Genomic DNA, 14478 nt, shown 5'->3' on the forward strand with positions numbered 1-14478 from the left:
TGTTCAGACTGAGGTCAGATGACTGTTCAGACTGAGGTCATATGACTGTTCAGACTGAGGTCACATGACTGTTCAGACTGAGGTCAGATGACTGTTCAGTCTGAGGTCACATGACTGTTCAGTCTGAGGTCACATGACTGTTCAGACTGAGGTCACATGACTGTTCAGTCTGAGGTCACATGACTGTTCAGACTGAGGTCAGATGACTGTTCAGACTGAGGTCACATGACTGTTCAGACTGAGGTCAGATGACTGTTCAGACTGAGGTCACATGACTGTTCAGTCTGAGGTCACATGACTGTTCAGTCTGAGGTCACAGGTGTGCAGGCGTCCCCAACCGACCTGTAGGAGTCGCTGTCCACAACGTCCAGATTACCACCCATCGACTTCCACCCGCTAACTCTGCCAATTGAGTTATGACGGCTGGCCCAAGCCGGAGGCAACGCCGACAGCCGGAGTCGAACCCGATGTCTCTTGCGTTGGTGACGACGGGCCATTTATAAATTTGCGATATCGAAATTTGTGTTTTCAATACAGATATGTTTGTGTTAAGCTATTAGCGTGAGGTTGTTCCTCTTACGGTGTTTTTAACTTTGAGCGCCGACAAGGCAAATCAACCATCAACTCTGTCGCCGCGGCGATAAAGTAGGGACTCTAATTGACCAGCGTGGAGATGGAGAGCACGTGGCTAGAGAGATGCTTACGTGAAGTGAGGTCCAACAAGTTGGACTTCAACCCACTGATCGCTGATCATTACATATTACTAATCCACAGGGGCGCCCCATGCTGTGTTTTTTTCAACAACCGAATAAATAAATAAATAAATAAAAGTATGTCCCTGTCTAGTCCCTGAACGCCCTGGGAGACACTACTAGTACGGTATGATAACATTTTACAAGGCATTCTTCTGCTGCTGAATACAAGGGCCAAACAGCTACTTCTCCCCTTTATAGAGGTACCATGGCATGGTCTCGCTATACCACCCTCCTGTATGATGGAAAGAAGAAAAGAAAGAAAGAAAAAAAGAAAAAGAAAGGGGGGGGGGGGGGGACATTCCAGAGCGAGAAGGTTCTGACATGTTTAAATTATTTATAGACTCCAGCTGTAGTTTGGATTCTGTTGGGCTGGCCTGCTTTCTGAGGCAGTGACTTCACTCTCAGCTTGAGTGCCAACTCTCGACGTGACAAGATCATCATCAACAACAACAACAACAGATTCACCACCATGACCGTGACAGCCACGGTGTTATGGTTTCTGATGACAAAATTGGAAACAAACAAAGTAGTGATTTTGCCTGTTCCCATGGAGACTGGGGGGGTTGGTTGTATGTGTTTCCCATGTCAATAAAGCTCCTTTGAATTGAATTGAGTGTGAGAGAGAGGGGGGGGGGCGAAATGGTCATGAGTGAGAGAGTTATTGTCAGGGATTATTTCTCTCTTTTTGACCCTTTAATGATTTTGTCGTGGACAACACACTGATGTAATTATGATATTAAATCGTCCATCTTCTCACAGGTTTTTTTCGTACCCATAAATCCACAGGCCATGTTAATATTTCAAACCGCAGCGCTTTGGGGGGATAACAGCCGTCTCTCGGTAATACCATATGGTTCACCTCATCTGGACCGTTTGCATTTTTTGGGCCGACAGAAGCGGAGTGATTTTTCATCCTGTAACAAGGTGAGGGTTGATGATACTTGGCCCCGGTCACATCTTTAGAGCTGCTGTTGTTGTTGTGATGTGTGAACACTGGCCCCAAACCACCCCCTTAGCGTCATGTTCCCTGTAAAACAGCAGGTTATATATCCCACCACGTCTGAATCAGCAGAAAACGCCGCCCCTCAGTCTATACTTATAAGACATGGTCTGAGTGAGACGTAGCCTAAAGGCATGTTTGGATAGTTAGGATAGTCTATTATTTTTCTTCTTTCTTCTTTCGGAGAGAAAAAAAGTTTCCTAATTTATCTCTCAATCTAGCCTACTTTAAAACAGCTCGTAAACATCACAGAGGTCGCCGTGCTCCGCATGGGTTGAATGTTAGGCTTGTGTCCGAGCGAGGTGCTCTTGGCGGGTTCAAAGTGGAAAAAAACAAGACACAAAAAAAGAGCCCAGCTCACCTGTGGGATATAAACTGTGTGGTCTCTTTGCTCTCTAGCGGTTCTTTGTAAACCTTGTTAGTGTGAGGTTTTGTCCACTGCTCACCTACTCGCTCTGTTCCTTTAAGCCTGTTGCTCACCTACTCGCTCGTTTCCTTTAAGCCTACTGTTTATCATTTCATTCTCCTCACCTCACTAGCCCCCACCCTCGCGTTCGTTTGCTCTTCAGCAGACCACACCCTTTGACTACCTGTCATTATGTGTTTGATTGGTCTGGTGCCGAACACACACTTTTAGTTTCAAGTATCAATTACCTCCCGCACCTGATGTGTATTCTAATTAGCACCCCTGTGGCCTTTAAGTACCTGGCTCTTCCCCTCTGTCCCTCGTCGGGTCGTGCCGTAACATGCCGTATCATTCCGTATCATATTCTCTATCACCAAGACTCCTTCGGGAGGTCCTCTGTCCGTTTATGCTGTTTTCATCTCCGGCGTGAGATGTGCTCCAGCCTTCGCCTCCTGTCGCCGTTGCCTGAGGGAGACACTGGACTACGCTCTCCAAGACTTCCACGGGAGGTATCCCAGTGATCCACTTCAGACCTCCGCGCAGCAGACGTCCTGACGCACATCCAGACCTCCACGCAGCAGATGCGCTCTTCACTCCAGGCGCGCATCCAGACCTCCATGCAGCAGATGCGCTCTTCACTCCAGGCGTGCATCCAGACCTCCACGCAGCAGATGCGCTCTTCACTCCAGGCGCGCATCCAGACCTCCACGCAGCAGATGCGCTCTTCACTCCAGGCGCGCATCCAGACCTCCACGCAGCAGATGCGCTCTTCACTCCAGGCGCGCATCCAGACCTCCACGCAGCAGATGCGCTCTTCACTCCAGGCGCGCATCCAGATCTCCACTCCAGACCTCCGCGCAGCAGATGCGCTCTCCGTACCGGCGCGTACTCAAAGCAGACGCGCACCATCCAGACCTCCGAGCCTGGCACGCTCTTCCGCGCAGACGCACTCCAGATGCGTCCTCCGTACCGGCGCGCACTCCAAGCAGTCGCGCACCACTCAGACCTCCGCGCCAGATGCGCCCTCCGTACCGGCGCGCACTCCAAGCAGTCGCGCACCACTCAGACCTCCGCGCCAGATGCGCCCTTCGTACCGGCGCGTACTCCAAGCAGTCGCGCACCACTCAGACCTCCGCTTGGACAACCCTTTCCCCGTGGCGACGCTCTCGCCCCGTTCTGTTCCAACGCTCTTTACGCACAGCGCCTGGGTGAGTTTTATGACTGTCTTTGATCCTATTCCGTTTTTCGTGTGTTTATTTAACACTGAAGATTTCCTGCTTTTTATCAGACAGTCACTCACCCAGCGTTAGCCCTTTTTGGATTGTTTCATTGGGATAATATTTGGCCTTAACATCGCCTCACTGTGTGTTTACACACCGAAGATATTTATCACGTGGATTTGTGTTTGGGACGTTGACTCACTGTGTGTTTACACACCGAAGATATTATTCACTTGGATAGTGTTTGGGACGTTTACTCACAGTGTGTATATACACCGAAGATTCTGTCACTTTGATAACTCTGTTTTTGGGACTAGTCACCTCTCCTGCACCTGCTCTGTTCCCCATTGTACTCTGAGCTAACCCACTCCCTCTCTCCCTCTCGGTTCCGTTTACCCACCTCGGAGATCTGCCGAGAGAAGTCTGCAGAGCGGCTCTGATGTACCCACCTGCTTCCCCAGACTAACCATCCCGGGAGAAGCTGCAGAGCAGCAACATTCATTAATGCTTGTTCCTAGGCCTTACCCTGTTTTCTCTGTCCCAGTATGCAGCTCCAGCCCTCGCCCTGTTCCAAGGCCTCACCCTGTTTCTCTGTGCCAGTAGTCCTCCCTATCTAGTCCTTCCAGTCCTCCCTCTCCCCAGCCCGCCTCCGCGGGCCTTTGTCCCTGTTTTCCCCACTCTAGTCCTCCCAGTCCTCCCTGTCCCCAGCCCGCCTCCGCGGGCCTCTGTCCCTGTCTCCCCTCTCTAGTTCCTTCTAGTCCTCCCTGTCCAGTCCTCCTAGTCCTCCCTGTTCCTGCCTTCCCTTGCCCCGGCCCTGTTTTCCTTTAGCCTTCCCTTTGCCTTCCCCTTAGCCAGCTCGCCTCTTAAAGGCACTGGGCCTTTTCCCTTTCTTGTTTATCCTGTATTGGTGTTCTCCCTTAAAGGGACAGTGCCGTTTTTCTGAGTGTTTTCAATAAATGCCCGTTCTTGGCTTACTCTCATACCTGTCTTGTGTTGTGCAATTGGGGTCGGTTACAAACCATAACAGTACGACCCGACCAGATCGACGACCCCAGCCAGCACAGACGGTGTATGTTGAGTTTGCCTTTTTTTTTCTTGTTCCCTCTAGTTCCCCTGTTAGCTCCCCTGTTAGCCCTGTTAGCTTACCTGTTAGCCCTGTTAGCTCCCCTGTTAGCCCTGTTAGCTTCCCTGTTAGCCCTGTTGGCTTCCCTGCAGCTTGTTAGGCCTCTACTACCAGCATGGCCCCTGTCTGCTAGCTTTGCCCCGGCTGCTAGCACAGCCTCTATGTTAATGCAGCCCTTGCTGCTGGCATAGGCCCTGTAGCTAGCCATGCCCAGGCAGCTAACCCTGTCCCTCAGCAGGGCCCCTGTCTGCTAGCTTAGCCCCGGCTGCTAGCACAGCCTCTATGTTAATGCAGCCCTTGCTGCTGGCATAGGCCCTGTAGCTAGCCATGCCCAGGCAGCTAACCCAGTCCCTCTGCATGGCCCCAGTCTGCTAGCTTAGCCCCGGCTGTTAGCACAGCCTCTATGTTAATGCAGCCCTTGCAGCTGGCATAGGCCCTGTAGCTAGCCATGCCCAGGCAGCTAACCCGGTCCCTCTGCATGGCCTCCACTTTTTGTGTAGCTTTCCCACTGCTAGGACTGCCCTTTCAGCTAGCAAGGTCAGTTTTCCCACTGCTAGGACTGCCCTTTCAGCTAGCAAGGTCAGTTTTTCCCACTGCTAGGACTGCCTTTTCAGCTAGCAAGGTCAGTTTATCCCACTGCTAGGACTGCCCTTTCAGCTAGCAATGTCAGTTTTCTCCCACTGCTAGGACTGCCCTTTCTGCTAGCAAGGTCAGTTTTCCCACTGCTAGGACTGCCCTTTCAGCTAGCAAGGTCAGTATTCCCACTGCTAGGACTGGCCTTTCAGCTAGCAAGGTCAGTTTTTCTCACACTGCTAGGACTGCCCCTTCAGCTAGCAAGGTCAGTTCCCCACAGCTAGGACTGTCCTTCCAGCTAGCTTGTTCTCTCATGCTGGTCCAGCCCTGTCTGCCAGCCTAGCTCCGGCAGCTAGCGCAGCCTCTATGTTAATGTAGCAGTACAGCTAGCATAGGCCCTGTAGCTATCAGTGCCCTGGCAGCTACCCTTTCCCTCTGCTAGCCTAGCTCCGGCAGCTAGCGCAGCCTCTATGTTGATGTAGCAGTACAGCTAGCATAGGCCCTGTAGCTATCAGTGCCCTGGCAGCTACCCTTTCCCTCTGCTAGCCTAGCTCCGGCAGCTAGCGCAGCCTCTATGTTGATGTAGCAGTACAGCTAGCATAGGCCCTGTAGCTATCAGTGCCCTGGCAGCTAACCTTCCCTCTGCTAGCCCTTTTCCCGGTGCTCCTCTTAGTTACCACTCAGCTCCTCTAGTTGCCCCTCAGCTCCTCTGGTTACCCCTCAGCTACCCTACTTACCCCTCAGCTACCATGGTTACCCCTCAGCTCCTCTGGTTACCCCTCAGCTACCATGGTTACCCCTCTGCTCCTCTAGTTACCCCTCAGCTCCTCTGGTTGCCCCTCAGCTCCTCTAGTTACCCCTCGGCTCCTCTAGTTACCCCTCAGCTACCATGGTTACCCCTCAGCTCCCTAGTTTACCCCCCGGCTACCCTGCCCCAGTTGCTTGCCCCACTTTTGTTGTGGCTTCCCCTGCTGGCCTGGCCAGTACCTTTTGTTTGTTGCCTTGTTTTTGTCCCCTGCCACTCTGTCTGTATTTTTTTTTGGGTCGCCGGGTTGCTCCCGTGGAGGGGGGGGTACTGTGAGGTTTTGTCCGCTGCTCACCAACTCGCTCTGTTCCTTTAAGCCTGTTGCTCACCTACTCGCTCGTTTCCTTTAAGCCTACTGTTTATCATTTCATTCTCCTCACCTCACTAGCCCCCACCCTCGCGTTCGTTTGCTCTTCAGCAGACCACACCCTTTGACTACCTGTCATTATGTGTTTGATTGGTCTGGTGCCGAACACACACTTTTAGTTTCAAGTATCAATTACCTCCCGCACCTGATGTGTATTCTAATTAGCACCCCTGTGGGCTTTAAGTACCTGGCTCTTCCCCTCTGTCCCTCGTCGGGTCGTGCCGTAACATGCCGTATCGTTTCCGTATCATATTCTCTATCACCAAGACTCCTTCGGGAGGTCCTCTGTCTGTTTATGCTGTTTTCATCTCCGGCGTGAGATGTGCTCCAGCCTTCGCCTCCTGTCGCCGTTGCCTGAGGGAGACACTGGACTACGCTCTCTAAGACTTCCACGGGAGGTATCCCAGTGATCCACTTCAGACCTCCGCGCAGCAGACGTCCTGACGCACATCCAGACCTCCACGCAGCAGATGCGCTCTTCACTCCAGGCGCGCATCCAGACCTCCACGCAGCAGATGCGCTCTTCACTCCAGGCGCGCATCCAGACCTCCACGCAGCAGATGCGCTCTTCACTCCAGGCGCGCATCCAGACCTCCACGCAGCAGATGCGCTCTTCACTCCAGGCGCGCATCCAGACCTCCACGCAGCAGATGCGCTCTTCACTCCAGGCGCGCATCCAGACCTCCACGCAGCAGATGCGCTCTTCACTCCAGGCGCGCATCCAGATCTCCACTCCAGACCTCCGCGCAGCAGATGCGCTCTCCGTACCGGCGCGTACTCAAAGCAGACGCGCACCATCCAGACCTCCGAGCCTGGCACGCTCTTCCGCGCAGACGCACTCCAGATGCGTCCTCCGTACCGGCGCGCACTCCAAGCAGTCGCGCACCACTCAGACCTCCGCGCCAGATGCGCCCTCCGTACCGGCGCGCACTCCAAGCAGTCGCGCACCACTCAGACCTCCGCGCCAGATGCGCCCTTCGTACCGGCGCGTACTCCAAGCAGTCGCGCACCACTCAGACCTCCGCTTGGACAACCCTTTCCCCGTGGCGACGCTCTCGCCCCGTTCTGTTCCAACGCTCTTTACGCACAGCGCCTGGGTGAGTTTTATGACTGTCTTTGATCCTATTCCGTTTTTCGTGTGTTTATTTAACACTGAAGATTTCCTGCTTTTTATCAGACAGTCACTCACCCAGCGTTAGCCCTTTTTGGATTGTTTCATTGGGATAATATTTGGCCTTAACATCGCCTCACTGTGTGTTTACACACCGAAGATATTTATCACGTGGATTTGTGTTTGGGACGTTGACTCACTGTGTGTTTACACACCGAAGATATTTATCACGTGGATTTGTGTTTGGGACGTTGACTCACTGTGTGTTTACACACCGAAGATATTATTCACTTGGATAGTGTTTGGGACGTTTACTCACAGTGTGTATATACACCGAAGATTCTGTCACTTTGATAACTCTGTTTTTGGGACTAGTCACCTCTCCTGCACCTGCTCTGTTCCCCATTGTACTCTGAGCTAACCCACTCCCTCTCTCCCTCTCGGTTCCGTTTACCCACCTCGGAGATCTGCCGAGAGAAGTCTGCAGAGCGGCTCTGATGTACCCACCTGCTTCCCCAGACTAACCATCCCGGGAGAAGCTGCAGAGCAGCAACATTCATTAATGCTTGTTCCTAGGCCTTACCCTGTTTTCTCTGTCCCAGTATGCAGCTCCAGCCCTCGCCCTGTTCCAAGGCCTCACCCTGTGAGCACTGGGCCTTTTCCCTTTCTTGTTTATCCTGTATTGGTGTTCTCCCTTAAAGGGACAGTGCCGTTTTTCTGAGTGTTTTCAATAAATGCCCGTTCTTGGCTTACTCTCATACCTGTCTTGTGTTGTGCGATTGGGGTCGGTTACAAACCATAACAGTTAGCAATCCACTTTAAAACTATTAGTTGCAAGCTAATGAGCTAGCTTATGGCTAGCAGTACCCACATGTTTAAAAGTGTAATGAGTTAGCTTATGGCTAGCGGTACGTACATGTTTAAAAGTGTAATGAGTTAGCTTATGGCTAGCGGTACCCACATGTTTAAACGTGTAATGAGCTAGCTTATGGCTAGCGGTACCCATATGTTACCCATATGTGTAACGGTATACTTTTGAAACACATACAAAAACTGTTCCTAGAAACCATCCCCTTAGCATTACACTGTGTTCCCTATAAAACCGCAGGCTGTGGCCCAGCAGGACTGAATCATCAGAATGCCATACTGTATCTTAGCCTGTACACCGACACAGGAGCATGTCTCCCCGGGTCCTATGTTCCCCGATTGATTGATTGATTGATTGATTGAACCTTTTAGACCACCAGCCCTGATTCCAAACTCTAACCTTAACGAACTTCGAAAGAGGGCCTAAGCTTAACCAGTTCGAAACAAGGCGGACATTAATAATTAATAAAATAATAAAAATGAATAAAAATGTCAATCAATTAATCAATCAATCGGGGAACATAGGACCCGGGGAACATAGGACCCGGGGAACATAGGGATGATCCCACCGACACAAGCCACTGGAGCGATGTAGGCCTGGTAGTAAGATGGTAATTCCAGTTTTACCATGCAGACCCATTGTATAAATCATTTATCATTATTATCATTAAGGTTATGTACTATATCACCATGGTACCACTTTTATACTTAAATAATACGATGGTAAAATGGTATTTTTGTCACTACCATCATCACAGTAGCCAAAAGAGAGGAAACTGCTCCCTTTTTACCTCGGTTCATACCTCATCAAACCCATTTTACGGCTTACGATCCCAGGACTATTCATATGCCTCAGTACCCAGAACCCGCACAGAGTTTGGAAAAAAGGGCCTTCATGTTCTCTGATCCCTCTGCCTGGAATGGACTTCAAAAAATGTTGAAACTGCAGGCCCTCACTACCATATCTGATTTTAAAGTTCAAATTAAGGGCATTTTAAAGAATGAGATGGGAGAATGTCGATGCTTCACTGCATAATGTGGTGTTATATATTATATTTTTTACTTGAACTTCTCTCCCCAGCAACCTCCTGCAAAGCCTCACCTTCCATCCTCTTTCTACCTTTTTACCCTACCCTCCAATCTCCCCCAATCCCATTCAATCTTGTTTGCTGCAGCTCAAATGTATCCCCTTGCCCCACTTTGCCTTTTATGTCTCTGTCTGTGTTTTGTGTATTTGTATGTTTGTTTTTGTTTTGCTGCCATTTTGGCCAGGTCTTGCTCGAAAAAGAGATCTTTGATCTCAAGTGACTACCTGGTCAAATAAAGGTTAAATAAAAAAAGTAGTAGTCTGACCAGTTTGTTTTGTGATGTTTGTAATCTGTAACCTTTGAGGTGCTTTGGTACCATGAGGTGCAAGCATAGTCGTAGTACCCTTGAATGAGTGCTCCTGCCAGAGTCTTCAGGGTATTCTTGTTTACCAGAGAGGAGATCCGGTACAAGAATCGAGTTCGTTAGGCGGCTGGGTGGCGCAGCGGACATTGCGCTCGTCACCAACGCAAGAGACACCGGGTTCGACTCCGGCTGTCGGCGTTGCCTCCGGCTTGGGCCAGTCGTCATACAGTACTAACTCATTGGCAGAGTCAGCGGGTGGAAGTCGATGGGTGGTAATCTGGACGTTGTGGACAGCGACTCCTACAGGTCGGTTGGGGACGCCTGCACAGCAGAGACAGGAAATGGCGGGGGTAGTGTGAGCCTCCCACACGTTACACCTCGCCAATGAGAGTCCGCACTGGCAGGTGAAAAGATGTGACAGGCTGCCTCCTCGTGTATCGGAGGGTACACGTGATGCAAGGCTTCTATCCTCCCTATAACCGGCCAGTGGGGGGCATATGCGAGCAACGTTCAAGACAGGGGAGGGAAGAATTGGCACAGCGGGTAATTGGGATGGGAGAAAAAATAGAAAAAGAGGAGAAAAAGTGGATCAAAAAAAGAATCGAGTTCGTTCACTATATCACTTTGATGGCCCTGAATCAGCTGCACAAGTCTTTCTTAATGTTACTTTTGTGTGTGGGTTGCATAGGAGTGGAAGAACCACTGATTCCTATACCGTTGTATGCTTTATTGGGCTCTATATTATACCATGTAGGCCACCACAACATAGCTCTGACTTCACAGTAGATTTAGGGATATGATGTCATAGGAACTGAGGGCAGATTGCCTCAGAGCTGTGTTAATAGAGAGAGGGGAGCGGCTGTCTGAAGGTGGTGACATGGTTTAATTACACATCACAAAACTCATACAGATTCTTAGAGTGTCGCCTGTTTTCAGCTGAGCCTCCGTCTCCCAGAGTCTCCATGACAGCGTTGTGGGTCTCATTACAGGCCTAGAGTTTTGTTCTTCACATGCTGAACCCCAAGAACTCTTCTTACAGTCAAAGACAAAGCATGTCAAATGTGAGCCAAAATGCAGAGTCCCAGCAGGTCAAGACGGGCAATTCCGAAGTCAAGTCGCAAGTCGGAGTCCTAAACAAGTCCTTAATACCATTTCAACATGTTAAAGCCAACAGTAATAGTTTGTAGATTATCAAATTATATATATAAAATCATTCTGCACTGACGCACAACTTCCTGCTCTGTCTTTTATGGCATACAATTGGGGCTTGGGGGAGAGTATCAAGTATTTCTAGTCATGAGGCTCAAGTCAGAGTGAAGTCACACTCTCTGAAGTCACTGGTGTTAAAATCGAGTTGCGAGTCTTTCATGATTTTGTCAAGTCGAGTCTGAAGTCTCATGTCCAACTCGAGTCCAAGTCATGTGACTGAGTGACTCGAGTCCAAGTCATGTGACTGAGTGACTCGAGTCCAAGTCATGTGACTGAGGGACTCGGGTCCACACCTCTGCCAGAACGTGGTAGGCTGTACCTCATGATAGAGTCCCTGATAGATCACCTCATTAAGATGAGGGACAAGGACATTGGTACTGTACATACTCAAACGATCACATTATTGTGATATCGGAAGAAGAAAAAACTACCAAAATGGATTCAGACTTCCTGTTTCAGAACTGTGTCCAATTAGAATCCAATGAACCAATGAATGTGGATCACGGCTAACACTGACAATTCAGAACTCCTTCGTTTCAGTGTCTTTGGCTTCGCCCACCCGATGGGTAGGTATGGTTACATTTTGGGATAGGTGTGTGTAGGGTTCCTGGGCCTACGCCGTGACCGCCGGCAGTTTCACGTTCGAGTATAACTTAGGCTTAACCCTAACGCAGTGCGTCTAACCCTTTAATGAACCATCATCCTCTGCATGCTGCGTCCATCCCATGCTAAGCTCTTTACCTCTTCCATGTGTGTGTGGACCAGAACACAAGTCCAGGCTGTGGCCCGTAAAAGCAGCCGGTGTGGGCCTGAGGGGAGCGACGGAGAGGGGTCGCGCTAATGAGTTTCCCCTTGTTTGAAGTCCAACAACTGATGCAACCCTCGCGGATGGTATGGTATGATTTAATTGGTGACTTTTCCCATGGCAATGCTATGGTAAATTATTCATACAATGGCCGGCAAAACTGTGGTAAAGTTTTACTGTGGTAAAACTGAAATTATCATCATACCATACCAAGGGAAGAACCTCACTAGCCTACTCAACCCACAGAAAGCACTCCAAATTCAGGGCCAGCTAACAATACTAGCATGATGATTTTGTTTTGGCTATTTTGCAGCATGTCATTTGTCACCGGTCTATTCAACGTATTTGCCATTTTGCTCTTACGTCACGCTCAGGTTGGGATTTATACTCGGAAAAGGAATCCCAACCTGAGCCGTGACATAAGAGCAAAATGGCCGCCGTGTGAATACGGTCAATATGAGCCAGCTCTGCAGCGGGCCCCACATCTGAGGATTTTAGTCATTGGCTCCGTGGAGATGCTTACAGCTGCATGAGATCTCTCAGTATTCGCTCCAGCGATAGACCTATAAAGACCGAATTCAGATGGGCCGGCCAGTCACACATTAGTCATGGAAAAAATAAGTAAGATTGCTCCTGTTGTTGAGTCACATGTCCCAATTACATGACCATTACGTAAACCTAATTTAGTTTACTTTAAAAGTTTAAGCGGTGATAATTCATATCAGGAGAGAGAAAATGTGTGTGTGCGCACAAATGGTTCTCCTGCCTCTATTAAAAAGCTCTCAGGCTTTCTGCTCTGCCTGAACCCCTTGCTGCTGAGTGCTGAGGTCCACATTATGTAAGAACCACAACATTTTTCCTATGTGGGTGGACAAAAAGGAAATGCATAAAATGGTCACTGGTAAGGAGCAAAAAAAGCCCCTTGGAATTATGGCTGAGGGAGAGAAAAAAGTCCCCTCTGAGGCTCTGAGTGATGATGGGCCTGTAGTTTAGGGGCTTTCAGTGCAAAAACAAAAAAATTACTAAAGGAGATAGAAAGTGGGTTTTAGTCTGTGTAGACATGTATTAGTCTAGTCCTGGTCCGGGAACAAAGGGGGAAAAGGGAGCATTTTGATAGAGAGGTTCTAAATAATCGATTCATCGTTCCTGCTTATTCAGCAAACTGCAGCTTGCGAGTCACAGCCTCCTTCCGCGCGTCATCACACAAGCGCGCGAAGCGCACACGCATGAAGGCACGCGCGGATGCCACACACACACACACACGCACGCACACACACACACACACACACACATACACACACGTCACACACACGGGTAAACACATTTATTTTTCCTCAAATAAAAAATGTTTAGACGTACATTTTGACCTATGAGATCACTCATGTCAGCCTTTGAGAATAAATCGAAAGCAGATATTTGAAGAACAGATGGTATTATAAAATGCCTGTTATAAAGACACAAAACTGGCATAATGCAAAGAATAGGCTAGTAAAGGATGCGATATAAACAACAACAGCAACAATACAATTAATTGGTATGTTGCCAATTCGTATAGGACAGTTGTGGAATTAGACATTACTTAGTCCTCGATGAATAATTAATTAGACTGCTGCCAACTTGGCAGCATCACTTACTTGTCTAAAACAAAATACAGGTCAAAAGCCCCTTGACAGGAACTCTCTTCCTCCTCTTCCAGTTCGTCCTGAACCTCTGGCTCTGATCTCGCAGTAGGTGACGACGAGAGCAAAAATAATCCGAGCAAAACTAGGACAAAATGCATGTTCATAAAACACCTGGCCATATTTTCCCCACAGAAGAAAAACATGTTTTTATTCCTTTGAGAGAAAAAAAATACTCTCAACAGGAGTTATACTAACTCAATGTCGCCTCACATCTCAAAGAAAGTTTTGGAATATCTTCCCTGAGCAGAGATGCCCATGATGGACAGACACAACAAAGGATGCGGACAAGGCTGCTCCAGATTCTTCTCTCTCTCTCTCTCTCTGGAGCGCAGCTCTGCGGCTCTGCAGTTGGATGCTTCTCGGATGGATGCGCACTATGGATATGGATGCTTCTCCACACACAAAAAAAGATAAAAAGAAAAGAAAAGTTGTTTTCAGGAACAGCTTATATAGGCTACAATCCGCACGCTGGTAAGACGAACAATATACGTTTTGAAGTAACAAAATCCCCAAACGTGTCAATGCGAGAGGGGGATACAAACGTGAAACGGTGCAGCAAGTTCCTATAATAAAAGACATACAACTTTCCCTGTCACATTGTCAAAATCTGCGTTTGGTCTACAAATAAAACAACGCCAAATGGAAATTGGTAATGCAAGGCAATGTTGCCGTTGTGTTGGAGGAACTGGGAGCTCTCGGGGACAAACTTGGCTGAAATGGACCAGGTTTCATATTTCATCCCAATGAGGAGGAGAGAGAGAGGGGGAGAGGGGAGAGAGAGAGAGAGAGAGAGAGAGAGAGAGAGAGAGAGAGAGAGAGAGAGAGAGAGAGAGAGAGAGAGAGCGAGAGAGTGAAATTGGGTCAAGATTCCTTCTTGCGCCTCCCTCAAGTTGTAGGCGAGCACATTTTGGGAAAACAGGGAGCATGGGGACATCGCTTTGGAAGAAGTTTGGTAGCCTCATGTGTGAGACTGTTACCACGAACAACAGTGTTGTTGACATTATACTTCTATGTAATCTTTATTTGAGCACATAAACACCTTCCATACAATTATCGGTTCAAAAAGAATGCACACATTTGTACCACCCACAACCCGTATTGTATTACAATTAGCCTTGATATGCCAATCAGCCATCTACAGTATATCATCTCGTTGAGCAGTA

General features: G+C 49.0%; 1 protein-coding gene across 1 annotated transcript in view; it reads right to left on the reverse strand.

The window, feature by feature from the left end:
* LOC311235521 (anthrax toxin receptor 1-like) overlaps nt 1–14015 on the reverse strand; it is a gene marked incomplete at its 3' end in the record, with an annotated part of 35316 nt that extends 21301 nt beyond the window's left edge. The window contains exon 1 of the mRNA XM_084322989.1: nt 13268–14015. Coding sequence (XP_084179115.1) covers nt 13268–13458 — 191 coding nt within the window. The 5' untranslated portion in view covers nt 13459–14015. The remainder of the gene's footprint in view (nt 1–13267) is intronic.
* Nucleotides 14016–14478: the final 463 nt, after the last annotated feature.

Source organism: Notolepis coatsorum (genome assembly GCF_963971535.1).
Source record: "Notolepis coatsorum genome assembly, chromosome: 10".
NCBI classification, from domain to species: Eukaryota; Metazoa; Chordata; class Actinopteri; order Aulopiformes; family Paralepididae; genus Notolepis; species Notolepis coatsorum.